The sequence below is a fragment of the Saccopteryx bilineata genome, chromosome 1 (genome assembly GCF_036850765.1).
Source record: "Saccopteryx bilineata isolate mSacBil1 chromosome 1, mSacBil1_pri_phased_curated, whole genome shotgun sequence".
NCBI classification, from domain to species: domain Eukaryota; kingdom Metazoa; phylum Chordata; class Mammalia; order Chiroptera; family Emballonuridae; genus Saccopteryx; species Saccopteryx bilineata.
In genome coordinates, this window is record NC_089490.1 from 406,063,541 (window position 1) to 406,091,412 (window position 27,872).

The window sequence follows — 27,872 nt, forward strand, 5'->3', positions numbered from 1 at the left end:
ACCTTTGATTCTAGGAAACTCGGATGAGTCAGTGGCTTTGGGAGGCCTGAATGGAAAGGGAAATGTTTTCCCACTGTGTGTATTTCTTGCCCACCGGGTGTGAGCTAGGATTAAAGGTGATGGCCCACCAGTTCTTGGCTCCATTGTTTCATTGCCATCTGTCCAAATCCAATGCGAACCTGCATGGGCCAGGTGGCTGTGATGGTGGCCATGGCTACTGGCTTTACACTTCCCTTTATTCCTGTGTTTGGCTTGCACACTGGAAGAGGCATTGCAAGGTGGGAGAGAGGGACCTATGGAGAGGAGGAAGCTGGAGAGGCAGGAGAACCTGCAGCAGGTGCTGGAGACACTGGGTCAGGTGACTCAGGATTGCCTAAGGAACAGGCAGGAGACACTGGTGATGATTCTACCTGTACGACAGGGGTTCCATCTCGAGAAGCAGCTGATGTAGAGTGCACGGGGTCTGTTGCAGGCCTCTCTACCTTCTTAAAGAATTGTTCCAGGCTAGTCTGGAAGGTTGATGATGACTTTTCTTCCAAAACCTGCCCCCTGTAGCATTGCAAGGCATCCATCATAGCTCTGTAGACCTTACTGAATCTGCCATCGCTGGGGTCCTCAGCCTGAATTTTTTTTTTTTTTTTTACAGGGGCAGAGAGAGAGAGAGAGTCAGAGAGAGGGATAGACAGGGACAGACAGACAGGAATGGAGAGAGATGAGAAGCATCAATCATTAGTTTTTCGTTGCGACGCTTTAGTTGTTCATTGATTGCTTTCTCATATGTGCCTTGACCACGGGCCTTCAGCAGACCGAGTAACCCCTTGCTCAAGCCAGCGCCCTTGAATCCAAGCTGGTGAGCTTTGCTCAAATCAGATGAGCCCGCGCTCAAGCTGGCGACCTCGGGGTCTCAAACCTGGGTCCTCCGCATCCCAGTCCGATGCTCTATCCACTGCGCCACCGCCTGGTCAGGCTCAGCCTAAAACCTTGCCAACCCATCCTCTACCCTAGAAACACCTTCTGCCAAAGCCTTGGTCGTCAATCTCTTGGGTTCTGGAGTTTCTACCTCTTCCTCTTCAGTCAGCTGCTTCTCCAGGTGAACGCGGTCCTCAGCAGACAGCTCCTTCGTGGGACGCCAGCAGCTCTGTGACATCCGCCGGGACGGCCTTCCTCTTCTTCGACGCACTGCCACCTGGAGACTCTGACTGTCCTCTAGGAGCCGTGACAAGGACCAGAAGGTGGCCCAACAAAGCAACACACACGGAACACTTTGTCTTTTAACCGTTCGAAATGGCGCTGGTGAGCGTGGCGGGGGGACGCCAACGCCCTCACTCCTACGTGGCGTTACTGCGTGTTCCTCTCTGCCAGGCGCACAACCGGGCTAGTTCGCCCACGCCGTCCACAGCCCAACACGCATGGCATAAGCCAGGACACTCACGTCTCCATTTTTAAAAAGTTTTTATGGCAGTGAGCATCGTCAACTTGAAACGTCATAGGTTGAGGCTGTCGTAACCCGAGGACCCCCCCAAATATACATTTTTACTTTGTATCCAATCCCAGAGATTTCCCCACATTGCCTTCTCTCGCCTCCCTAATCTATCACCAGTCCGTGTACTGTAACCCCTTAGTCTCCCCCTGTGATTCCGATGTTCAAAACAAGTGGCCAAACTCCAGAGCACTTTCTCAATCCGCGGAGACTTTGCTTCCTGGCAATTGTCGACAGTGTGGCTCAAATAAACTCATCAAACAACAACAAAAAAAAATTCTTGCGGGTTTGGGAGTGTCTTACGTTGACAGACCCACCCCTTTGACCTTATCTGGTGTTGGGAGCATCACTACGGCCAGCCCAAACTCTAGAGGAGTGGGGTGCACCCGGCTGTGAGTGTCGGGGAGTGGGGTCTTCGGGCTGCTTTAGACGCTGCCTCCAGCAGTGAGAAACGGGTCACTTTGTAGCCTAGGCAGGGTAGCTCAGCTGCTTCGAGTGTCGTCTTGATACGCCAAGGTTGTGGGTTCGATTCCTAGGCAGGATACATATAAGAATCAACCAATGGGCCCTGGCCGGTTGGCTCAGCGGTAGAGCGTCGGCCTGGCGTGTGGGGGACCGGGGTTCGATTCCCGGCCAGGGCACATAGGAGAAGCTCCCATTTGCTTCTCCATCCCCCCCTCCTTCCTCTCTGTCTTTCTCTTCCCCTCCCGCAGCCAAGGCTCCATTGGAGCGGGGATGGCCCGGGTGCTGGGGATGGCTCCTTGGCCTCTGCCCCAGGCGCTAGAGTGGCTCTGGTCGCCACAGCGCTACGCCCTGGAGGGGCAGAGCATCGCCCCCTGGTGGGCAGAGCGTCGCCCCTGGTGGGCGTGCCGGGTGGATCTCGGTCAGGCGCATGTGGGAGTCTGTCTGACTGTCTCTCTCCGTTTCCAGCTTCAGAAAAATACAATAAAATAAAATAAAAGAATCAACCAATGAACGCATACCTAAGTGGGACAAAAAAATCAATGTTTCTCTCCCCTTTTCTCTCTCTAAAATCAATCAATAAAAGCAATTTAAAAAAGAAAAGAAAAGAAATGGGTCACTTTGTAATACCCTGTGATCAGTTCAGACCAAGAGGAAGACATCAGTCCGCGGGGGACCTGGGTATCGCGTGAGACCCACGGACTGTTGGCTAGTTTGTTGCATCGAAGAGATCCAACATTACAGCGGAAATGCCGGCTGTCGTCCGAAGGTCAAACAGTCTTACCAACATGGGACCAGCCGACACCATGTGCCCAGATGTGGAGATGCTTTTTAGCCCGAAGCGGTTGAGCTCCCATGTGACCCAGCCTTGAGGGTCAACCTCCAGTTACAGAAAAAAGCAGGGGACAGAGCAGCACGTAGCCCAGCACCAGGTGCAGGGGGACATCCAGGCCCTGGACTCCTGAAGGAGTTTGTGGCCTGGGGTGGGGGGCGGTGAGGAGCTAGGGTGGGGGCCGGCAGAGCGGGAGGGAACTACAGAAATGACACAAGACTAAAAGAGACCCAAACAGGAGCCGCGATTGCACCTCGGCTTGAACGAACCAGCAATGAAAGCCATTTGGGGACATGGGGACAATGGAATCCCCATTATGTTTTTAGGGCTGTTAGTTTAGCTGGATGTAATAATAGTGGAGGAGGCTGTGGTTTCGCTGGAGAATATCTTCCACGTGTGGAGATAAATGTTGAACTTGATGAATTATTTACCCGAGAGGTGAAGTGTCAGGATGCCTGTGATTTACTTTGAAAACTCATTCCTGTACATTTAGTCAAGTAAATGTGTGTGTGTGTTTGTATGTGTGCATATATAGAGAGAAGGGGGTCCTTTAAGGGACTGGCTCATGCAATTGTGGGGGCAAATCTGAAGACTGTCAGGCAGGTGGACAGACAGGAAGCTCAGGTAGGGTTTCCATGCTGCAGTCTTGAGGTTGAATTCCTTCCTTTTTGGGAATCCCAGTCATTGCGGTTTGAGCTGTCAACTAATTAGATGAGGCCCACCCACCTTATGGAGAGTGAGCGGCTTTACCCTGTGTCCCCCAACCATAGTGGATACACATGTGTTCATTTGACCATTGTTTCAACTTTTCTGTATGAATATTTTCTTTCTTTTTAAGTGAGAGGCAGAGAGACAGACTTCCGCATGTGCCCTGACCAGTATCTACCCAGCAAGCCCCTTACCAGGGGATGCTCTGTCCATCTGGGGCTGTTGCTCCATTGTTTGGCAACTGAGCTATTTTTAGCACCTGAGGCAGAGGTCATGAAGCCATCCTCAGCATTCAGGGCCAACTTACTCCAACTGAGCCATGGCTGCAGGAGGGGGAAAGGAGAGAGAAGTGAGAGGGGGAGGGGTGGAGAAGCAGATGGTCACTTTCCCTGTGTGCCCTGACCAGGGAATCAAACCCGGTACATCCACCCTCTGGGCTGATGCTCTACCACTGGGCCAACTGGCCAGGGCTGAACATTTTCATTCAAAGGAAAAAACCAACCCACCCAAAGAAGGGCACGTGTTCTCCAGAGGCCACTGCCGAGAAAGTGAAAGGCCAGCTGCAAATGAGGAGATGCTACCCACCACCCAACTGAACGAAGAATGACTTCAGTCAGTCAGCCAACTGCAGGGACCCACAGTGAAAGTGGGCGAAAGGCCCCAAGTGTTTTCCCAGAACAGGAAACAGAAACACCCGGGAAACATGAAAACCTGGAGAATACGTGGGAGATGGTAATTAAAGCCCATGGCGTGACCCCGTCTAACACCAGCCAGACGGAAAGGAGCTTCGCTCATGGGCGGGCCTGGACGCTTGTGCGCACTGTGGGGGAGTACGCATGGAGCACGCGCTTGGGGGAAGGGGAACCGCCAGGGAGGGCGACCCCTCCTCTACCCGCCCCTTCCAATCCAGGTGACCCAGCGACCCCTCCTCTACCCGCCCCTCCCAATCGGCGTTTCAGCCTGGGAGCTGCACCCCAGGAAGGGGAGGGACCTTGAAATCAGCTGGTGATGTGATTGCGCCCTTGGATCACGTGTTCCGACCTGGAGCAGAGAAGGCAGGTGCGTGCACTCGCGGGGGCTCCTCAGATGTGCCGCTGGCTTAGTTTTGCTTCTTTTAGGTCTGTCCCAGGTGCAGGAGACCACAGGGGCAGTGGGTCCCACCTGCGAGGGCCTGGCCTCGGGGCTACCCGGATGCACCGGCTCGCAGCCCGCGACCATCCTTAGGGGCCTGACCCCCTCACCCCCCCCCCCAGGACAGCATGCTGATGAACCTGGAGACCAGGAAGGGTTAGGTTGCTTTGGTAATAACCACGGATGGCGGAGGGACGAGTGAACCCTGTTCGAGTCCTCCCTGGGGTACGACCGCGGATGTGCCCTTCGTTGGTGAAGATACGAGGCTACCTGGTCACCTATGTGCCTGCCCCTCTTTTTGGAGGAAGTATAGGCAACACGGGGGTACCTGATTCGCTGCCCCTACCTACATCCAGGAGGTGCATTGGGGGTGCTGGCTTTGAGTGGCACGCAGGGCAGGGAAGGGGCCCAGGCATCTGGCTTCGCTGCAGGCAGGACATACCGCTTGGTCCTGGTGAATCTGGGGCCTGGTGACCCTAGCAGGTGCCAACAGAGCAGGAAGCTCAGCACTGGTCCTGCATGTGGGGTACAGAGGCTGCCTGTCTGCCTCATAAGAACTTTAGAAGAGTCCAGAAACCCTGCCTGACCAGTGGTGGCACAGTGGATAAGAGCATCGACCCAGAACGCTAAGGTCTGAAACCCCGAGATCACCGGCTTGAGTGTGGGCTCATAGACATGATCTTACAGTTGTTGGTTTGAAGCCCATAGGTTCCTGGCTTGAGCAAGAGGTCACTGGCTCCGCCGGACCCCCCTGGTCAAGGCACATAGGAGGAAGCAATCAACAACCAAGACAACACAACTACAGGTTGATGCTTCTCATCTCTTTCCCTCTCTGTCTCCCTGTCTCTCTCACAAAAGAGTCCAGGAACCTAACATCCCTGGGCAAGGGAGGACTGCTGGGCCTGCCCGGCTGCACAGTTTAGTGGACAAACGACACCTACTCGGGTCGCCCCGATGCCCCATCACAGGAGTCAGTCTCTACCTGGACCCGGGAAGAAGCCGAAGGCCAAGTGTCAAAGGTGCTGCCCTGCGGCTGCCTGTACAGAGCAGGTGTGAACGGGCAAGGGAGCTGCCCTTGCCAGAGACAGAGACAGAGGGACAGACAGACAGGAAGGGAGAGAGATGAGAAGCATCAGTTCTTCGTTGCAGCACCTTAGTTGTTCATTGATTGCTTTTTCATATGTCCCTTGACCTGGGGGGGCTACAGCAGATAGAGTGACCCCTTGCTCAAGCCAGTGACCTTGGGGTTTTGAATGTAGGTCCTCTGCATCTCAGATCGATGCTCTATCCACTGTACCACCGCCTGGTCAGGCACAAAATTTCTTTTCCTGACGTCTGTGCCATATACGTTTTTTAAAATATTTTATTGATTTTTAGAAAGAGAGAGAGAAACAAACACTGATTTGTTGTTCCACTTATTTATGCATTTGTTGGTTGATTCCTGTATGTGCCTTGACTCAGGATCGAACCCTGGCCCGTGGGGACAACATTCCAACCCACTGAGCTACCCAGCCAGGGCTCTGCACCGTGTACCTTTTCACAGAATTTAACTAAGTTTGCTTTTTATTTCCTCCGTCTCTCCTTCCACTATTGTTGCGCATAGGAGTTAATTACTGCTGGTGGTTTTTTTTGTATTTTTCTGAAGTTGGAAACGGGGAGGCAGTCAGACAGACTCCCGCATGCGCCCAACCGGGATCCACTCGGTATGCCCACCAGGGGGGGCGATGCTCTGCCCATCCGTGGTGTTGCTCTATTGCAAGCAGAGCCATTCTAGCGCCTGAGGCAGAGGCCATGGAGCCATCCTCAGTGCCCGGGCCAACTTTTTGCTCCACTGGAGCCTTGGCTGCGGGAGGGGAAGAGAGAGACAGAGAGGAAGGAGAGGGGGAGGGGTGGAGAAGCAGATGGGCGCTTCTCCTGTGTGCCCTGGCTGGGAATCGAACCCGGGACTCCTGCACACCAGTCTGATGCTCTACCACTGAGCCAACCGGCCAGGGCCCTGCTGGTGCTTTCTTTACAATTTATTTTGTACTCTGTAGGAAAACCAGTTGACAAGAACAGAACTGGGGGAGGAACGTCCCCGGACTGTCACCCACCACGGGGCCCCAGAGGCGCTGGGGTATCTTCCGGTGGAGACAGGGGTCTCGGCTGGGGGGGCGGGGGCATGGTCTTTGCTGTGCTAGGTGGGAGCGTCCTTGTATTTGTGATTGGAAACACGAGGGGTGGGCTAGCGACAGTGCGTGCCCACCACTCTTTTGCTGCTTAATCACAGAATGGCTCTTACTTGGGAGGCCTCCCCACCCATGGTCTTGGTGGGGAAGGCCCGATCGCCCCCCACCACTCCGTGGAGTGACAAGTGCCCCGCCTCCTTTGTCAGCTCTGCTGGGGCTGTGGCTTTTTAGCGGGAGCTGAAATCCTCAGGGATCATTGGAGCTCATCAGAGAGATGGCATGTGTGTCCAGGGGGTGGCCAAGGTTAGCAGGCAGAATTCCTCAAATACCGCTGCCCCCCCCCCCACACCTCGAGTGTCGGCCTTCATCTCTGGGACCCGTGCACGTGGCATCACGGGAAATGTGCTGAGACTTCTCCCTCTGACGGGGAGGCCACCGGGGTGGGATTTATGTCACCACAGGTTGGACCGTCTCCAGCTCACAGGAGAAGGCAGCCCCCCACACACCACTGCCGCCTTGGTGACGTTGGGGCCACAGGAAAGGGGGTGCCGAGGTCTCAGAGCAGAGCGTGGCCTGCTGACAGCCAGCGAGACGAGTGGACCTCAGCCCCGCAGCCTGACCAGCCCGGCCTGGCCCGGCCTCTGGCTTCCAGCAGAGCCCATCAGGCCTGCCCTCTGCCTCCCCTGTTGTGACTTAATTCCCAGCCTGCCTGCTCCATGGAGTCTGCGTGTGACCCCCAACGGGGGCCCCTTCTCTGTCTGGGCCTCTGCCTTCTCCAGCCCACCACGATGCGGAGGGCACAGCCCTCGTCTCCCTGGGCGGGGCACGGGAGGCCGCAGCTGGGGCATCCTCTGTGGGTGGACAGGCGGTCAAAACAGAGCCTCCATTGTCCTGGAGCGGCCGAGGCCACCCGAGCGTCCACTCGGGCCCAGAAGGTCATGGCGGTGATGCAGGGCGCCCGCCACCCCACCGGGAGCAGCTGAACAAACTGGGCTCCTGGGGCTGGCAGCCGCGGGCTCTGAGAAGCTGAGGGGCTAGGGGCGGGCAGGGTGCCTGGGCAGGGAGGGGACCCAGCCGGCCAGGAGGACTGACCGGGCTGGGTGAGTGGAGCAAGTGGCAGGCAGGGACGGCTGCGTCACTGTGTGTGTGGCACTCTGCTGGGCCTGGGTTCTCCATACTCCCTGTGCATGGGGAGCCCTGGGGTTCCCCGAGATCACAGGTCCTGGCCTGGGGGCTGTCGTTCGGAGGCCCCAGGGGCATCCATCTCTTGGTGCTGGTGGACATGCCACTGGTCAGCTCAGGTCTTGGTAGGTATGCAGGTCTGTCCACTTGCAAGCTGCCCCCGCCTCTGTCCACATGGCCAGGGGCCAGAGCATCAGCCTGGCCCTGGGCTTGGGGATCAACTGTTAAGGGAGGGCGGGCGAGGTCTAGTGGGGGCTCAGGGCATACGTCCCTTTGCGGTCCAGGCTGTGGCCCGAGCGGATGGCGAACCAGAGGAAGGAGCTGATGAGCATCGCGTACACCTGGGGGTGGGGGGCGGCACCTGCACCAGCCGTCCCCGGGCGGGGGGCCACCGCCTCCCCCAGGGAGGGACCAGCGGGGGCCACCGCCTCCCCCAGGGAGGGACCAGCAGGGCCACCGCCTCCCCCAGGGAGGGACCAGCAGGGCCACAGCGAGCCCAGGGAGGGACCAGCGGGGGCCACAGCGAGCCCAGGGAGGGACCAGCGGGGGCCACCGCCTCCCCCAGGGAGGGACCAGCAGGGCCACCGCCTCCCCCAGGGAGGGACCAGCGGGGGCCACAGCGAGCCCAGGGAGGGACCAGCAGGGCCGCAGCGTGCCCAGAGGTCTAGGGAAGGGAGCCCAGCAGGTGCCACCACCCCGAGGCCACCTCCCAGGGGTCAGCCCTGCCCTGCCAGCTGGAGTGGGGAGGAGGCCGTGGGGGAGGGCCAGGGGTACCATCAAGGCGAGGCCGACGCTGGTCAGGGTGGAGGCGACGTGTCCATGTGTCCCCAGGAAGCTCCTGATGCTTTGCAGGCAGTCCTGAGCAGAGGGCAGATGATGGCCTCTGCCTAGCCCGCTCCCCCGTCCCCCGCCCAGGCATAGACCTGCAAGCCCCCCCAGGCCAAAAGTCGGGGTGCAGCACTTCCCAGAGCTCTGAGAGAGGCATGACCACTGCAGACAGAGCAGCCCCCCACGGGACCCGGGGGCCAGCAGGTGCTTCGTCCGAACCTGCCTGAGCTGTGCCGGGTCAGGGTCTGGCTCCCCGGGGTGGGGGCGGGGAGTCCCTCTGGATCCCCTGCACCCCGCCCAGGGCCAGGCACAGCTCCCGGGTGAGAAGAGGGTGCTGGCTAACAGGAAGGACAGAGACACAGCCAGGGGAGGAGTGGGGGGGGGTCGGTGTCCCAGGCTGTCCCGGGGGCTTGGCCCCGCCCCAGGTTGTAAGTCTGTCCTGAGCTTGGCAGCCACAGCAGCATTCTCTCTAGGAAAAGGGGGTGATGCCCATCTCTGAACCACGCAGAGGGTGCCCTTTGTTGGCACTGCGGGGAAGCAGGTGGGGTGGATGGGGTGCGGCTCGGCAGGTCGGGAGGAGAGGCTGGCTGGGTGGCTGTCTGTCTGTCCCTGTGTTTATACGTTCACTGGACAGGGCCTCCCGGCTGTGCTGGACCACTAGCCAGGGCCATAGCCCAGCCCTGCTCGCCCTTGAGGATGGGGGCCATGACTTTGGCTGCCCTGGAGGTCAGGACCTCTGGCTCCTGGGGTCCGCTGCCACTCAGGTTTGTCCCAGCTAGGAAACGGTCCCCGGAGCACTGGGCACAGCCCTGCAGCCTGGCCCGGGGTGGGGGTGGGGCTCAGCCTCACTTCTCCATGTGGCCCCACTTCCTGTTGGAAGGAGCCTGGGGCCAGGACACTATCTGGCACAACATCATCCCTGTCAGCCTGCCCCCCCCCCCGCCCCCACCCTCAGGACGGCTCTGCAGCTGGCCCAGACCTCTGCCCAACCTCTTGCGCTGGCCTGATGTCCCCTGTACAGTTGGGCCCTGCTGACCAGGAGGTTCACGAAGAAAACGGGCTCTTACCATTGCTGTCCAGATGGGGACCTGAGGCCTCTCCCTGGGTGGCATGAACTAGCCTCCCCAGGGCAGCCCCCTCCCCAGCATGCGGGGCCCTCCCTTCCCCTTCCCTCTCCCCCCGCCCAGCGCTGTCCCTCTGGGACGGAAGGTGCTGTGTTAGCTGAATCCCTCCCCGGGCCTCCTGCCACTGCGTCCTCCTGTCTGCTTCTTGGAGGGTGGCCAGGAGCCCAAGAGATAGGGGTGGGTTTGTTTCCCGGACAGTGGGGGAAGGGAGTGGGGAGGCCGTGGGGGGAGGGAGGCAGTAGGGGGGACGGACGGGTGCTGAGTGCCTCTCCAGGCCTTAGGGAAGAGGGGGCTTCCTGCCTCTGGTCTCACTGTCCCTGGAGCCTCTGGTGGCCAGATTAGCACCTGCAGATGCATGCTCTCTGTAGAATGAATGCCCTGTGGTTCCTTTGGGGGATCTCAGGATGCCTGCCTTCCTCCCCACCCCAGGCAGAGCCGACCACCTCTGCTCTGTGGCCCTCGGTAGGTCGTAATCACACCCCGCGGGCCCCCTACCCCCACCAGCCCTGTGCTTCTAGGGGCTTCCGAGGGCAGGGTGTCAGCACCTGGCCTCGGGGAGCCTGGGCTGGGAGCCGAAGGGATGAAAGAATGGATGGAGTATGGAGCCTGCGTCCAGCCTGGAGGAGGACCTGGCCTGGTGGGGGTCATGGTCACCCAGCCCGGCTGCCTTCCCCACGCCCTTCGGTGGGCAGGTCGCCCAGGGTCTGGGGGAAGCCAAGGGGTGCCGCACGCCCCAGGCTGGGGCTGTGCCCCCGGCGGTGGGCAGCTCCTCCTCACCTGGACGGCAGCCCCCTCTCCCCGACACAGGTCGGCGTCCACGCCGCCCGGGGGGCCGAATGGAGACCTCTTCCCACAGCAGAGAAACTGAAAAACAGATGGAGGGTGGACCAACAGGGAAACTGAGGTACAAAGAGGCCAAATGAGCAGGCAGGGGCCAGGAGAGCTGGAGGCCCCTAAGAGACCAGGACTGGGGCTCAGGGTGAGCGGCTGCCTCTGGGGGGAGGGGCACGTGGCACCGCGCCCTCCCCCACCCAGCGGGCTGTCCTGGAAAAGGCGGGCCCTTAACCCACACAGCGGGTGCTCTCTGACACTGTCTGCCTGCCTGGTGGACCTCACACCTGCCAGGGCCAGGGACGGCCTCGCGGGCTGAGACCCTGCACTCACCGGGCCCCTAACCCACACAGCGGGTGCTCACTGCCTGCCTGCCTGCCTGCCTGGTGGACCTCACACCTGCCAGGGCCAGGGTCGGCCTCGCGGGCCGAGACCCTGCACTCACCGGGCCCCTACGTAATGCGGTGCTGTCCGCAGCTTGCCAATCTTACTCATTCTTGGACAGTGGGCCTTCCGTTTTGCTCTGCACCCTGCACATTCCAGAGCGGCCCTGTCCAGGGCAGAGGGCAGAGGGCAGAGGGCTCTTGTCCTCGGGGCATCGGTGGCCTGTGTCCTGGGGCCCTCCACTCTGCCCGGACTCTGGGCGGCTGACGGGGGGCTGCCCTGTGCCTGTTTTCTCGATCTCAGCCCACGCGGGGAGGCTGACCGGCCCAGGGCTGCCCAGTGAGGGGGGGGCCTCCCCACCACGCTCACCGTGTCCTGGATGGCTACCAGCTCCTGCCGCCGGGTGCCAGACGACCCCTTCACTGCCTGGTCATACACCAGATCATAGGTGTCCAACATGGCATCCTCCACCTGCAGCGAGACAGTCTCCGTGAAGCCCGCTCCCCGAGGGCTGGGCCCGGCCGCGCTCCTGAGGGACACCCCAATACCCCTCTTCCTCCCTCTGCTGGGGGGGCTCCCCGAGGGCTGGGCCCGGCCGTGCTGCTGAGGGACACCCCAATACCCCTCTTCCTCCCTCTGCTGGGGGGGCTCCCCGAGGGCTGGGCCCGGCCGTGCTCCTGAGGGACACCCCAATACCCCTCTGCCTCCCTCTGCCGGGGGGGCTCCCCAAGGGCTGGGCCCGGCCGTGCTGCTGAGGGACACCCCAATACCCCTCTGCCTCCCTCTGCTGGGGGGGCTCCCCGAGGGCTGGGCCCGGCCGCGCTCCTGAGGGACACCCCAATACCCCTCTTCCTCCCTCTGCTGGGGGGGCTCCCCGAGGGCTGGGCCCGGCCGTGCTGCTGAGGGACACCCCAATACCCCTCTGCCTCCCTCTGCTGGGGGGGCTCCCTGAGGGCTGGGCCCGGCCGCGCTCCTGAGGGACACCCCAATACCCCTCTGCCGCCCTCTGCCGGGGGGGGCTCCCCGAGGGCTGGGCCCGGCCGTGCAGCTGAGGGACACCCCAATACCCCTCTGCCTCCCTCTGCTGGGGGGGTCCCCGAGGGCTGGGCCCGGCCGTGCTGCTGAGGGACACCCCAATACCCCTCTGCCTCCCTCTGCTGGGGGGCTCCCCGAGGGCTGGGCCCGGCCGTGCTGCTGAGGGACACCCCAATACCCCTCTGCCTCCCTCTGCTGGGGGGGTCCCCGAGGGCTGGGCCCGGCCGTGCTCCTGAGGGACACCCCAATACCCCTCTGCCGCCCTCTGCCGGGGGGGGCTCCCCGAGGGCTGGGCCCGGCCGTGCTGCTGAGGGACACCCCAATACCCCTCTGCCTCCCTTTTCCAGGGGGCTCCCCGAAGGCTGGGCCCAGCCGTGCAGCTGAGGGACACCCCAATACCCCTCTTCCTCCCTCTGCTGGGGGGGCTCCCCGAAGGCTGGGCCCAGCCGTGCAGCTGAGGGACACTCCAATACCCCTCTTCCTCCCTCCGCCAGGGGGGCTCCCCGAGGGCTGGGCCCGGCCGTGCAGCTGAGGGACACCCCAATACCCCTCTTCCTCCCTTTTCCAGGGGGCTCCCCAAAGGCTGGGCCCGGCCGTGCAGCTGAGGGACACCCCAATACCCCTCTTCCTCCCTCCGCCGGGGGGCTCCCCGAGGGCTGGGCCCGCTCGTGCTGCTGAGGGACACCCCAATACCCCTCTTCCTCCCTTTGCCAGGGGGGCTCCCTGAGGGCTGGGCCCAGCTCTCCTGGGTGGCCAGTCACAGAGGTTCCCCAGACTTCAAGTGTGGGGACCTCCCCCACCCCGAGAATGGCCGTTAATGCCACTTCAGCTCCCCAGGGGGTCCTGCAGGATAAGGCAGAGACCCTGGCTCTGGTTTTGTGGAGTGTAGAGGGCCAGCTGAGGACACTGTCCACCTGCTTCTGTCTCTGGACACAGGCAGTGGGGCAGAGAAGGCCATGAGAGGCCGTGTGTCAGAAACTGGGCTCCCCAATGTGCTCTGGGTGTTTCCCCACAACCATCCGTGTATTCCAGACAGCCTGAGCCGCTGGGCTCCTGGTGGGGTCTTGGTGGGCCAGGGAAGCCCTGGGCACCCAGGGCCAGCTTTGGGCCAACGAGGCCCCTTAGGCAGATGATAGAGGAGGAGGAGGGTACCGAGTGACAGGGGCCTGGCCGGGCTTTGCCTTCACACCAATATCACTCAGACTTCATCGTGTCTGTTTACCTAAGCACCCCCTCCTGTGCCTTTTCTCAGGTGCCCCCAAAAAAGAAATGCCCAAGTGATTCCTTCAAAGACAATCTGGAATCTCACTTCCTCCAGGAAGGCTTCCAGGATTGCTCTGAGGGTGCTGGTCACCTGGCACAGGTGAGGCCTCTTTAAATTCCCCTGTTCTCTAATGCCTTCTTCCCCGCCTCACAGACCCTCAGCCCTGCATCACCTCCCTTCACACTCCCATGCCATGCTGACAGCTGGGACATGCTAATGGGCGCTCAGAGGTGCCCCAAAGGTCCAGGGGGAGGAGGTGAATGGAGGACCAATGCCTGCTCTGGCCACTAGCACCTACCCTTCAGAAAAGGGTAACCACCCCTCACTGGCACCTTGGAGGACTGACTTGGGGGGGGAGCCAGCCAGCAGGCAGGCAGGGAGGGGCTGCCTTGACCGGACTTTTACAAAGTCCCTGAGCCCCAATAGGAACTAGATGATCTTCCATCCCAAATGACTTCCTGGTGTTAATTAACCCTCCCTGTTGAGACATTGTTCTGTAAGTCATCCCAGAGCCGGCCAGCCTGTTTCCTTCCCACCTGCTCAGAGGTGGGTTAGCATCCTGGGTGTGTGGGGGGGGGGCAGGCAGCCACACTGCAGGGCATGGCTAGGGGCCCGGACTCAGAGGTGGGCTAGCACCCTGGGGGGGGGGGCAGCCACACCGCAGGGCATGGCTAGGGGCCTGGACTCAGAGGTGGGTTAGCACCCTGGGCGGGGGGGGGGGGGGCAGGCAGCCACACTGCAGGGCATGGCTAGGGGCCCGGACTCAGAGGTGGGCTAGCACCCTGGGGGGGGGGCAGCCACACCGCAGGGCATGGCTAGGGGCCTGGACTCAGAGGTGGGTTAGCACCCTGGGCGGGGGGGGGGGGGGCAGGCAGCCACACTGCAGGGCATGGCTAGGGGCCCGGACTCCGCCTGTCCCCTCCTTTGGTGAAAGGAGGGTGGAGACCTGCCAGGCCACTGTGTCCTCATGGGAGGAGGAGGTCCTGGTGGTGGCGGGGGCCCTGGCGGAGCTGGCCTGGGGCAGGTGGTCCAGTGGCTGTGACTAGGTCAGCTCAGACAACCCCTTCTCATTCCCTTCCACCCCTACCCCTGCTCTCCCTCCCTAGGGCCCCGCAGCCTCCAGAGCAAGCCGTCATTATTGTAACATTGTCAAGAAGGATGACAGTCCCTGTGGCTGAGCTGCAAGTGTCCGTCTGTCCCCACAACCCTAAGCAGGGGCCATGAAGCTGACCTGGCCAAACTGCTACGTCCCCTGCCCGAGGTCCCTGGGCCTGGCAGCGGGGCCAGGTGGACCCTCCCTGCAGAATGGGGCACGCCCTGCCATCCGCCCCCGGTGCTGGGGCGCTAGAGGCCAGTGTTTCTCCAGGAGAAAACGGGGGGGGGGTGCGCCACGGGGTCTTGGAGGCTGCTGGGCCCTGGCGCCCGGGTGCTTCCTGCCAGGGCGCCTTGCTCTCTGAGGCCGTCTTCCGGAGCTCCCACGGGCGCCCTCTCAGGATGGGCTTCCCGGGCCGCGGGACCCTCGCTCCCCGGACGACACGTCTCGGAGATCTGGACAAACCAGGTACCCGCGCGGTCCACGCCCCCCACCCCTCCTGTTTCCAGACCCTCGGCCTGGGCTGTGCCCCCATCCCCTCTGTCTGCTAAACCCGCGTGGTTCGCTCTGGGGTGGCCTGTGGGGGCTGCAGTCCAGCCCCGTGGGCCCAAAGGCCTGGCCTGCTCTGACCCGAGCACACACGGTGGCCGGACAGTCAGGGAGAGGAGAGCAGTGGCCACAGCGCGGGGGTGGGAGTGGGGGGGAGGGAGAGGGCCCGTCTGCCGGGCGCTGTGAGGACAGCGGCCTCTCAGCCTTCCATCGGTGCCGGTGTACTTAATCCGAGGATGAATTATTAAGTGGAGCCAGGCGATTCATTTCCAGCGTGGGCGCCCGGGGCTGGGGACTGGAGGGCTGCACGGTGGCTCCCAGGCTGCGGCCGGCGCACAATTCATCATCCTCTCCCTCCGCATTCCTCGCACGGCCACCCCGTCCCCACACCGCGGGCCCGCGCCAGCCAGGGCCCCTACATCCCACCCCATGGGGGGGCGCAGCCTGGCTTTGGGGCCACGGGAAGATGTGGCTGGGCCCCTCCCCGCCCCCACCCCGTCCTCAGGTTTTCCAGCCATCCGTCCATCCGTCTGCAGGGTGGCCCATGAGTGGCCTGTTCTGACCCCGTTTTAGGACATCTTGGGAGATCCCTGGTTGTGGGGGGAGGGGGGTTGGGGGCAGGGAAACAGGGTAAGTGGGTTTGGCCGGAATCTATTTGTCACCAAGGCCAAGGCCCCTGACTACGTCCCCGGGGTGGGGGCCACGGGAAGGAGGCTTAGCCTGCCCCTGCCACTGGGTGCTCTGGCCTGGGCACCAAACACCATTCGGTGTGAGCCCAGGGCAGCTCCGTCGTCCAACGCGAGGGAGGACAGACCTGGGCTTGGGGTGCCGGTGGGCCCACTAAGCGCTTCACACGCACTGCCTCCCACTAAGCGCTTCACACGCACTGCCTCCCCACTAAGCGCTTCACACGCACTGCCTCCCACTAAGCGCTTCACGTGCACTGCCGCCCCTGCCACGTAGCCCCCCTTGGCGGGCAGGGTCTCCACGTTCCTCTTACGGACAGACGGACAGATGGAAGAGGAAACAGGCCCAGTCGGGTGAACTAGCGCCCCAGGGCGCCGGCTGGGGGGGCTGACCCCAGGACCTTGAAGCCCGGGCTCCTTCCCCAGGCCGCCTCGTCCCCTGGCGGGACTGGATGCCTACCAGGCTGCGGCCAGAAGGCAGATGGGGTCCGTCAAACCGGGGCCTGTGGTCAAGCAGGGCTCTAAGAAGTGACCCCTGAGGGCTCTAGCTGAAGGATGGGCCAGACCAACATGACTTCTAGTGGAGGACGGAGGCGGGGGAGGGGGGCTGGGGCAGAGAAGAGGCCCAGCTGGGAGGCGTCAGCGGGCGCCCCAGCTGGACTGTGGCCCGTGGCCCCGCTCCCTGCCGTCCCACGCAGCCGGGTTGGAGCTGTAAACACACGGTGTCACAGAAGACAGGAGGGAGGGTCTGCGGCACCCCAGAGCACTGTACGGAGCCCCAGAGCACCCTGGCAGCCGTCTTGACTGGGACCACCCATGCTGTGACCCGACCCCTGCTGGGCGTTGGGGGGTGGGGAAAATGAGTCTAACGCCAGCCCGAGCAAGACTGCTGGCCCGCCCCACCGAGAGCTGAGGTGCTTTTTGGGGGGCTCCGAGCCCCTCCAAAGGCCAGAGGAAATGTTCCTTTTCTAGTGTGGTCACAGGTGGGTGACCCCAGATAATGCCAGGGTGGTGGGCAGTTTGGGGTGACCCTTGAGCTGGGAAGAAAGGCATTGACTTGGGGTAAAGAGGCCTGGACGGTGGCTGAGGAGTGACCCCTCCTGCCCGCTCTCGGCCTGTGCCCTTCCCAGGGCAGTCCAAAGGGATGACCGCCACGAGGACTCGGCGACTCAGCCGAGTCAACTCCAAGGAGCACAGGAAAGAGAAAGCAGGCCCGTTTCAGAGGGTGAGGAGGGCAAGGACCAGAGAGGGTGGTCACACACCTAAGGGCACACAGCACGACCAGGTCTCCTGACCTGGCTGCCCTCTGCAAGCCTCTCCATTCGAGGGCTGGGGCGTGAGCAGCCAGATGCCCTGAACATGCGGGGGCTGGGCCGCTGGGACTCCTGATACACAGGGCAGGGGTCACTCACTGCTTATCACCTGCTGTTTGCACGAGGTTTTCCCCAGAAACCAAGTTTTCGCTCCAGCACAACCAGGCTTGGCGTCCCTGGGCCTGTCTTTACTGAGCAGATGGGGAAACTGAGGCCCAGTGGGAAGAGAAGGGATAGCTGAGAGTCGCAGGAAGTCAGGGTGGACAGCGCCCGTGGCCTGGGCTCTCCTGTCTCTCTCTGCGGCCTCCCCTGATGGCCCAGGGGCTCCTCAGCTGCCCGGGGGCCATCTGCTCTGGGGCGAGGCTCCCAGAGATGAAGGTTGGGACTCAAGTCCTGCCAGCAGGTCTGTCCACGGCTGGGTCCCAGGGTGGGAGGCCTGCCTCTTCCTCCTCCTCTCAGCTGTGGCTTCTCGGCCAAGGGCAGCTGGGTTGCAGGGCTGGGCGGGCACAGGGTGGGGTCAAGGGGCTGGGCCAAGTGCGCCAAGCAGACATGCACCCCTGCAGGAGGCCCCTTTGGGGGGCAGAGCCTGCATCCCGACAACGGGGAGCAGCTCAGGGGAGGAGCCTGACCTGTCTGTCGGGGACTCTGGGCACAGGGGCTGGGGGAGGACATTGGCGCTGGCCAGCCTCGCTCTGTGCCCTGGCCTGGTACCTACCGCCTGGAGCCACCAGCGTCCCTCCTGGCCCCTCAGGACCCCAGCACCGAGAGTCTGGACTGTCCTGCCCAGAACAAAGGGGCTGGGGCTGGGGCTGAGCTGGACCCACACGTGAGCCTTTCAGGGACCCATGACCCTTCTCTCTCAGCCTCTTGGGCACCCACTTCCTCTGCCCAGACCAGGGGAGAGAGCCTGGCCTAGGTACCCCCAACCCCAGCCCTGGTCTGGAAGGAGGTCAGATTTGCATATGAAGGTGCCAGCCCCCACCTCCCAGGCAGACTCTCAGTTCCCGCTTAGACAGGATTTCTGGAGGGCCAGGCTGCCACCCAAGCGGCTGTCTGGGGTGAGTACCCGCGACAGACCCGGTGCCGGCAGCATCAAGCCCTGTTTGCTGGGCGTGCTCTCTGGGGCTGTGGCCCTGTGTGACTGAACTGTCCCAGAGCCGGGGCCTCCCTCCCTCCCTCCCTCCCTGGGAGCTGGGAAGGTGGCTTCTCAGCCCTGAGCCTCCCAGGACACCCTGCTGATACAGCAAGCACCCCGAGGACATGGGCTGAGTGGACAGACAGACCTCTCCTGTGTGGACCCAGTCACCACCAACAGGAATGTCCCCAGGAAAGAACCCACATTGAAAATGGAACCAGGCCCTGGCCGGTTGGCTCAGCGGTAGAGCGTCGGCCTGGTGTGCGGGGGACCCGGGTTCGATTCCCAGCCAGGGCACATAGGAGAAGTGCCCATTTGCTTCTCCACCCCCCCTCCTCTCTGTCTCTCTCTTCCCCTCCCGCTGCCGAGGCTCCATTGGAGCAAAGATGGCCTGGGCACTGGGGATGGCTCCTTGGCCTCTGCCCCAGGTGCTAGAGTGGCTCTGGTCGCAACAGAGCGACGCCCCGGAGGGGCAGAGCATCGCCCCCTGGTGGGCGTGCTGGGTGGATCCCGGTCCGGCGTATGCGGGAGTCTGTCTGACTGTCTCTCCCCGTTTCCAGCTTCAGAAAAATACAGAAAAAAAAAAAAAAGAAAGAAAATGGAACCAGTAGGATACCTGGGCTCCCCCACCCCCATCACCTAGAAGCCTGGTCTCTGAGCACAGTCTCTAGGCAGGCCAGGATCCTGTGGGTGTGGCCTGGACACCCTGTCCCCACTCCACCCCCCACCCCTGCAGGCATCTCTCCCTGCCTGGCCAGGCCCCCCATCAGGAGTGTAGACCCCTTAGCAAATATCTGGATGCACTGACACCCCCCCAAATCCATCCCTCAGGAGAACAGGGGCTCTCCCTTCCCCTGTCCCTCCCCCCCCCCCGCTCCCAGGGGCCATCTTCCTGGGCCAGGAGGGGACAGGAATGAGAGGCCTTAGTGTGGTGGTTGGTGGTCTGAGGCCTGTACCCACCCCCCTTCTTTCCCCTGGAGCTGCTGCCCCCAACCCACCCACAGGCAGAGAATGTTCCCACAGTGGTCCCCAAACACTGCCCCTCTCTCTTCTAGTGACAGGGGAGGTGGGAGGAAGCATGGAACCAACCTTCTCATGGGACCCTCTGCTGCGTGATGGGGTGGGGGGAGGCACTCACCTGGGTGGGGTTATGGTGTCTCCAGAAGGCCACCTGCACCAGGACACAGAACACCAGCGCAAAACACAGGAAGCCCTGGAAGGAGGAGGGCTGGTCATTCCACGGCCGCCGCCCCCCTGGACTGCGGAGGCCGCCTGAGCCCAGCTCCCCACGGCCTGAGGTCGGACCCCGGGCAGCCAGCACCCAGGGGGTTCCCACCCTTTCTTCTGGCCCTTCTCAGGCTAGTCTTGCTCCCAAAGGCCTGTCTGTGGCAGTGCCAACCGCCCACCCCAGGAAGAGAGGGAGTTCCGGGCATGACAGACCCCTGACCACTGCTTCTGGGAGGGGCACTGACCGGGAAGGGCCAGGCAGAGCCTTCTCTGGGTCTGGGATGGGGCTCTGGGGAAACGGCCCCCTGCCAGGCGGTCCAGGTGCTCTGAGAAAAGGGACAGCTGGCTTGGTTTTCTTTTTGAAACGTCTACAGCTGGGCTGCCACCCTCAACCTCGGGAGCCCAGGTGCCACCCGGGAGAAGCTCAGGGCAGGTGGGGTGCGCAGAGATGGTGTGACCCCCACCCCTGCAGGGGAGCTCCCCCCTTGCATCCCACCCTGCTCCTCCCAGAGGCCCATCGACCCTGGCCCCCTCACTCCTACCACGGCCTGGACCCCAGTGTCGGAGAAGACAGGTGTCCCCTGGAGAATGTGGTCCCGTCCCCAGCTCCCCCCCACACTCTGCCCTCTTTCCCAGGGTCAGGGGTTCTGAACTCGCAGAAGCCACTGAATATTGAGGGCCCCTCCCCTGAAAAAAAGCGCTCCTGCCTCAGTGCCCTTTGTGGGCGGCCTCAGAGGGTCACCGTGGACCGGGAGCCAGGCCAGTGTGCTGCCCTGGACCTGCAGGGTCAGCCGGGCCACTGTGCGCGCTCACACACGCCGGTGTCGGTGGGGCGTCCCCCAGGCCCCATGTGACGGTCTGTGCCACCCGTCCCCGGCCTTGCTGAAGGTCACCCTGAGTGTGGCTGGCTGGTCAACTTCTCATACCTCTCTCCAGGACTGCCCACAGCCTGGAGCAGGCTGCTTACGTCCGGGAAGCAGTGACCAATGGAACAGAGAGAGGCCTGCAGATGCAGACAGACACAGGGACGCTGGCCAGCCCAGGCGGGGGCGAAGACATAGTCCCTGTGCGTGTGCGTGTGTGTGTGTGGGGGGGGGGTCAGGGGCCGAGTAGCTCTGTGAGAGGGGAGCAGGCACAGGGGCCCCATTCTGCTCTGATTTTAGACAGTCCGCCTGCCTCCTTCCCTGGGCTCAGGCCCTGCTGGGGCGTCTGCAGGCCTCAGGCTGAGGACGGCTTTGAAGGTGTCTCTCCCTCCCCTCCCTCTCCCTCATCCCCCATCTTCCCCCCCAGCCCCCCTCCCCTTTCCTTTTCTCCTCCTTCCCCTCTTTCTCCCTCCCCTCTTCCTCCCTCTTCCTCCTCCTCCTCCCTCTCCCTCCTCCTTCTCCCTGGCTGGCTGAGGGCCACCTTCCCCATCTGGAAGCCATCACCCGAGGCTGCCTCCCAGGCTGGGGGCCGGAGCCAGCTCAGGGGACCAGCCCTCTCCAGAAACCGTTTCATTCCTCAGGAGAGAACATCCAGCGCCCCGTCTCCACCCACCACTCTGCAGAAAAGGCAGAGTCTGAGGGCAGGGGATTCTCCGCCAGCCCCCCCAACCCTGCCCCGTTTCATTCTCCTCGTTCTAAACAAAAGTCCGTAAATAAATGGAAATGGCTTCCTTCAGCCCCCGTTGCAACAAGCCTCGCGCCCGAGCTTAGCGCTCTGGCCTGGCAAGCTCCTTCGTTTCCTGTTTTAGAGGCCGGTTTGGGGGAGAGGCTGGAGCGGGAGGGGCCAGGAAGGGCGGAGGTGGGGGGAGCCGCGGGCGCACTGGGAAAGATCTCCCCGCTCCCCAGGCCCCTACTTATGTGTCCACTAACGCAGACATGCCCCACACACCACGCACACGCAACTCAGCGGGCAGGTATCTGAGGGCCAGGTGGTCCAGCGGCCCGCGGGGCCAGGCCAGAGGGCCATGGGCAGGGATGGGGACACACCCATGGGACAGCCCTGCTGGCCTCGGCACATGCTCCCTGCACTCCTGCCCACAGCGCAGGGCGCAGGGCTGGCAGGAGTCAAGGGGAGCTGGGAACGGATAGCCCTGGCCCCTTGGCTGGGGCCAAGAACAGGCCTGAACTCGTGAGACCAAGCCAGGGACACAGGAAACAGGCGACCGACTTGGCCTTAAACCAGCCCCCTGGCGCCCCCTGGCGTCCAACGCTGCAGCCGGGCCGCCCTCCCTGGGACCCCCACTCTGCGGGACCCTGCGGGCAGCTCGTGCTAAAAATCAAGAACGGCCCTCTGGCAGGCCGCGCACCTGAAGGCCCCCTTCTAGGGGTCAAGCCGCTGCCCTCCTCCACTTTCCTCCCTCACCGCCCCTCCCCCAGGCCAGCGATTTTCAACCTTTCACGGCTCACAGAAACCAACTGCTCAAATTCTGCAGCAACACCAAATATATATATATTTTTTGCTTATTTGACAAAAAACTGAAAAGGATCATTTTGATTCACTTTACACTGAATGGCAACTATTGTGTTGACCGTTGTCTTTTATTTTTATTTATATTTTACAGTCTAAGGGACAGGAGGTCAGTGCCCCTGATGAAACTGTCAGGTATTGGTTTGTTTGTTTGTTTTGAGACAGAAACAGGAAGGGAGATGAGAAACATCACCTTGTGTTACTTTTAGTTGTTTATTGATTGCTGCTCCTATGCCTATGTGCCTTGAACTCCAGGGGCTCAAGCTGAGCCAGTGACCTCTGGCTCAAGCCAGCAGCCTTTGGATGGCAAACCTGGGACCTCAGCATCCCAGGTCAATGTTCTATCCACGGCGCCACCACCTGGTCAGGCAGGTATTGCATGTTTAAAAAATTCTTGCAGCCCGCTAGTGTGCTACCTACCAGTTGAAAATCGCTGACCCGGGCTCTTGGCCACAGCCGGACTGCACAGGCCAGCCCGGAGTCACAGCGGACACCCAGGCCTGCCCTATCTTGCCTATGGAGTCCCTGTTAGGGTTGGGGCTGTCTGACCCCACTCTGCTCCCAAGCACATCTAAGGCTGGCCGGCCTGGGGCTGCAGCTCTCCGGGCGCAGGTGACCTTGTTCCTGCCCTTGGAAATGGTTATGACCGGGAGTCACTCAACAAATATGTGATGACACAAGCTGGGCTGAGAACCCTGACAGTGCCAGGGCTTGGTCACTACTGGGGGAAAGCACAGCCCCTCCACCCCTGCACTTGCTTTTGGGGGGGTCTCTGGCCCAGGGCTGAAGGCAGCAAAGCGGGGGCCTCCTGGGTGGAGTGGAGGAAGAAAGGCTGTGAACTCCACGCACCCCAAGCATCACGCCTGTGCCAGATAGTAGCCAGAGGAAGAGCAAGGTACCAGCAGAGCTGCGCCCCAGCTAATGAGAGAGAGGAGGAGCTTGAGCCCAGTGAGGAGGCGGGGCTGGCAGGCAGAGCAGCAGGACTAAGGTGAGCCACCGTGGAAGAGCAGGTATGGTGTCTAGGTGCCAGGGTACTGGCTGGTATCTAGGGGAGGGTCCTGGCTGGTGTCTAGGGGGAGGGTCCTGGCTGGTGTCTAGGGGAGGGGCCTGGCTGATGTCTAGGGGAGGGGCCTGGCTGATGTCTAGGGGAGGGGCCCTGGCTGGTGTCCAGGGGGAGGGTCCTGGCTGGTATCTAGGGGAGGGGTCTGACTGGTGCCCAGGGGAGGGGCCTGGATGGTGTCTTGGGGGAAAGACCTTGCTGGTCTCTAGGGGAGGGGCCCTGGTTGGTGTCTAGGGGAGGGGCCTGGCTGGTATCTAGGGGAGGGGCCCTGGTTGGTGTCTAGGGGGAGGGGCCTGGCTGGTATCTAGGGGAGGGTCCTGGCTGGTGCCCAGGGGGAGGGTCCTGGCTGGTGTCTAGGGGAGGGGCCTGGCTGGTGTCTAGGGGGAGGGGCCTGGCTGGTATCTAGGGGAGGGGCCCTGGTTGGTGTCTGGGGGAGGGGCCTGGCTGGTATCTAGGGGAGGGGCCCTGGTTGGTGTCTAGGGGAGGGGCCTGGCTGCTGTCTAGGGGGAGGGGCCTGGCTGGTATCTAGGGGAGGGGCCTGGCTGGTATCTAGGGGAGGGGCCTGGCTGGTGTCTAGGGGGAAAGACCTGGCTGGTCTTTAGGAGAGGGGCCCTGGTTGGTATCTAGGGGAGGGGCCTGGCTGGTGTCTAGGGGGGGGGGCCTGGCTGGTATCTAGGGGAGGGGCCTGGCTGGTGTCTAGGGGAGGGGCCTGGCTGGTGCCCAGGGGAGGGGCCTGGCTGGTGTCTAGGGGGAAAGACCTGGCTGGTCTCTAGGGGAGGGGCCCTGGTTGGTGTCTAGGGGAGGGGCCCTGGTTGGTGTCTAGGGGAGGGGCCTGGCTGGTGTCTAGGGGGAAAGACCTGGCTGGTCTTTAGGAGAGGGGCCCTGGTTGGTATCTAGGGGAGGGGCCTGGCTGGTGTCTAGGGGAGGGGCCTGGCCCCTATCCGTCCACATCCCTCCATCCACTGGGCAGAGACAGGCACTTCGGGACATATATAGGTTCTGACATTCCTGCTTCCAATCTGGGGGCTGAGGGCGCCGGGGTATGGAAGACTCACCCCGGCCATGAGGCCCCCGGCCTCCCGCACAGTGGCTGCGGCACTCAGCACAGCCCCCAGGATGAGGAGCCCTGCCAGGCTGATCCCTGTGAAGAAGGCTGGTTGGGGGACAGAGAGGAGCAGAGTTAGGAGGAGGCCCCAGCTCAGGGGCCCTAGTGTGGAGAGCTTGGGTCTAAAATCTACTCGAAATAAGTGTGTGTGTGTGTGTGTGCTGGGCTTTTGGGAGCTCTGGCTACGCTACGTGTCCCCATCAGGCAGGGCTGTGCCGCCCACCACATTTCCCCCTTCTCTCCACACTCAGAAGCACCCAAGGTAGGGGGAGGCCCTGCCCCCCACCTCTGCTTCCTGCTCTACTGGCTGGGGCTATCTTTGTAGCTACAGCCCACCCACCCCCAGCCCATGCCTTCAGTGACAGACAGGGGGTCACGTGGGGCTGTAATCTTATCAGTCCAGACTCAGGCTTCCTGCTCCAGGGAGGCTGGGGCTCAGGGTTAAGGTTAAAACGTGGGGCGTAGAGGGCACAAGGCCTGGGGCTGGGACCGCCACCCACCCCAGGGTCTCAGTGACCCCGACATCTGCCTGCCCTGGTGCTTACACCTAAGCTCCAGGCCCTGGAGGGACACTGTCATCCCTGTGAGCTGCTCATGGCCTCTCCCAGGGTGAGCCCCTCTCTGCGGGAACACCCACTCCAGGGCACAGAGGCTGGGCTCCAGATGCCAGTGGACATCCTGTCCTCGTGTTCCTGGACTGCAGACTCCAGGTTTGTGCGGTGGGACCCCACTGCCTGTCACAGTCCAGCTCCATCGGACCCCTCCCCAACAGTGGCCACCCAGGGCCTCACTTACCCCAGCGGTGCACGGCCTCGTAGGGGGACCCCACTGGGGACGCACGGCCGATGACGGCAAAGTGGGCTCCGAGGTAGGTGAGGACAGCCATGCTGGCCACGAGGAGGCCCAGCAGCTGGGTGGGCAGACCCAGAGTGTGGGGCAGGGCAGGGCTGGGCTGGCACACGCCCAGCCCCAAGGGAGCCCCCCACCAGCCCTCCTCCCCGCCTCCTGGTCTCCCGCGAGACAGGCTCAGCTTCCAGGTGTTTCCATGGGGTGGTCTGAGGGAGGCCTTTGCCTAGACACCCCTGCCACACACACTCACACACAGACACACACTCACCCCAACCCTCCAACACCAAGGACACACCCATTGTCCAGTTTCTCCGAGGACCAGGGACCTTGGAGCATTCTGTCTGTAGAGTGAGGAGAGGGCTGACCCCAGCTCCAGCAGTCGTGTCCTCCCCCCCCCAGCAACCTGCCAGCCCCCAGGCAGCCCTCCCGCTGACCCCGGTTCTCCAGCCATGCTCAGGCCCCCTCCAGACCTTGGGCTGTCCAATGGGAGGGCAGGCACTGCCAACAGGGGAAGCCACCCAAGTGGTTACTCAGGGCCTCTACCACCAGGGACCCCGGGTGCATGTGCATGTCCACCGGGCAGGATGGGGACGGCAGGGCTGGTCTGTGTGGGGGAGGGACCACCGCGCTGGAGGTCTAGCAACACAACCGCTGCCCCTCTCCCCTGCTGCCCCGGCTCCCACCCCCTGCCCACCCAACCTGCCTGTTACCAGGACAAAGAAGCTGGTGACCAGCAGCTGGCATTTGGCCACCCTGACTCGACTCCAAGGGCCCATTGTGCGCTCTCCTCTCGCCTCTCTACTCTTCTCCTCCCCTTTCCGCCCCTCCTCTCCCACTGCGGGTTCTAGCTGGGTGGGGGCCTCAGACCGCAGCTGCCGCCCAGGAGGTAGACTGCATCCGCCCCTCTGCCTGTCAACACACCCTAAGAACCCAGGTGCCCCGGAAGAAGGGCAGGCAGGAAGGGGAGCGGCAGAAAGGCCGGCTCCTGCCAGCTTCTGCTGCCCTGGCCCTGGCCCCAGACACCAGAACATTGACAGATATTGGAGGCCTGTCCCAGGAGGGCATGACCTTGGCCCTGGGGTTGGCCACAGAGGACACCTTGGGAGGAAGTGGGTGAGGAGCAGAGGGCGCCCGGGTTAGGGGGTGAACTTCTGGTCTCACGGGGGTGTGTGCAAGCAGAGCCTGGACCTTCTGGTGCGTCTGCCCAGGGCCGGTCATCCTGGGAGGGATTTGGGCCGCAGGGTCTAATGGCAAACATCATTCTTGAAGCGTCCTCTTACGTTAACACCATCTGAAAAGTTCTGTGACAACAAAATCTGTAAAAAGGTAATTTGATTTTTCAACGCCTCGGCTGCACAAATGAGCGGAACCGTCATGAGGGCGGGGTGGGGTGGGGTGGGGTGGGGCGGGTCCCTCCCTCGCACCCTCATGGGCGGGTCCGTCCCTCGCACCCACATCGGGGCCTCTGATGGAACCCTAAGAAGGGGCAGAGTTGCCAACTCAAATAAATAAACGCATGTGGGTCATGGTGAGTGGGCCACTGGGTGCCAACGTGGGCCCCGGAGGGGACAGGCGGTGAAACCACCATCTGGGTCCAGTCCTGCTCGGTTTGCACCTTGGGGGGCGCTGCTGATGGGGTGGGGCCGCAGGCATGGCTCGTTTCTCATGCTGGGGCTGCCCCCCTTCCGCGTCTTGCAATGTGGGGTGCTCCTGGACCTGCTCTGGGTCTGCAGGGGCACGAGGGGAGCCCCCATGCCACTGGTGGGCCTGTGGCGTTGCTCCAGGTTGGAGCTCAGGCGTGGCCCGGGCGCAGGTGTGGGCGCAGCTGTGACCCGAGGGGGTGCATCAGGGTGTGAGCAGCCTGACCCCGTCTCCCTAAAGATGAGCCACTCGTGCTGTGTCTGCCTCGCTTCCCCAGTCTGAGGAGGAGAGCGGCGTGGTCACCCTGCTGGTGGCTAGCTCCCAGGGCCCCTCTGCGCTGAGTGGGAGGAAAATGTTTGGAGTGGGAGCCAGGCCTGCCCTGCTGAGCACTTACTGTGCACGCCCAGCACTCGGCAAAGGTGTCCACGCGGTGTCCTCCGAAAGGGGCACCAAACCCCTCTGTGGGCACATAACAAGGCTCTCGGTGACTGGCCGCGTGGAGACTGACCGGGCCTCTGACCACCGCCCCCTTTCCCTGTGACCACAGGCTGGGACGGGGAGGCTGGCAGAGTCCAGGTACCACTGCATTTGCCTTGTGAGCCCCCAGGACCCCTCTGCAAAACCCCCTCTGCAAGAGGAAGTGGCCTCGGAGGAAGCCACTGGCCCTGCCCAGCCCTCGGCCACTTACCCCTCTGGACACCTGGGGTGGCCTCCCACTCGCCCCCAAGGGCAGCCTGTGGGAGCCAGGAGGGACCCTAAAGCAGCAGCTGGCCCAGGGGGACAGATTCCCCTGCCTTCCCCTCACCCAGACCTCACCCTGACGATCAGACCCCACCACAAACTGGCCTAGGCTGCCCCGATCGTCATGTCCATGGAGATGCAGGGTCTCAGTGTGGGTGCACGGGAGTGGACGTGTGTTTCTGTGCGCGTGTGTACGTGCACACGTATGCGTGATGTGTGTGCACATGTGTGTATGTGTTCCTGTGCCCTGTGTGTGCACCTATGTGTGCACGTGTGCACGTGTGCACATGCCTCTGTGAGTGTGGGCATGTGTGTCCATGTGTTTGTGTGTGTGCGTACCCATGAGCATGCATGTGTGTGCACATCTGCATGTGTGTGACATGTTATCTGCTGTCCAGGGACCTCCTTGTCTTCTCTCTTTCTCTCCCTCAGCCAATAATTAATTAGCTAGTTGAAATCTGTTTTGTCACATGAGCCAAGTGAAGGAGCTTCCAGGGGCCAAAACTGGAATAATTTCAGCAAGAAATCGATGACGCTGTATTGGTCTATAACCCCCTGTTATCACACGAGTATCCGTGAACCCACCCAGCATG

The 27,872-nt window shown here is 62.2% G+C and overlaps 1 protein-coding gene across 1 annotated transcript; it reads right to left on the reverse strand.

The window, feature by feature from the left end:
* Positions 1 to 8,064: 8,064 nt before the first annotated feature.
* Positions 8,065 to 25,997, reverse strand: TSPAN32 (tetraspanin 32). Its single transcript, XM_066252346.1, has 8 exons — positions 25,608 to 25,997; positions 24,844 to 24,958; positions 23,999 to 24,096; positions 19,344 to 19,418; positions 11,500 to 11,601; positions 10,693 to 10,779; positions 8,738 to 8,821; positions 8,065 to 8,304 (listed from the first exon to the last, which is right to left on the reverse strand). Exons 1-8 carry the CDS (start codon positions 25,926 to 25,928, stop codon positions 8,209 to 8,211), a joined length of 978 nt encoding a protein of 325 aa, XP_066108443.1. The 5' UTR covers positions 25,929 to 25,997; the 3' UTR covers positions 8,065 to 8,208.
* Positions 25,998 to 27,872: the final 1,875 nt, after the last annotated feature.

Excerpts from the sequence above, each read along its gene's own strand:
- TSPAN32 (XM_066252346.1), bottom strand. The coding sequence starts at position 25,928 with ATGTTCTGGTGTCTGGGGCCAGGGCCAGGGCAGCAGAAGCTGGCAGGA. Across the intron at positions 24,959-25,607 it reads TCACCAGCTTCTTTGTCCTG|CTGCTGGGCCTCCTCGTGGC; the intron begins GTAACAGGCAGG and ends CTGCCCACCCAG. Across the intron at positions 19,419-23,998 it reads CCGGGGGCCTCATGGCCGGG|GGCTTCCTGTGTTTTGCGCT; the intron begins GTGAGTCTTCCA and ends TCCTCCTTCCAG.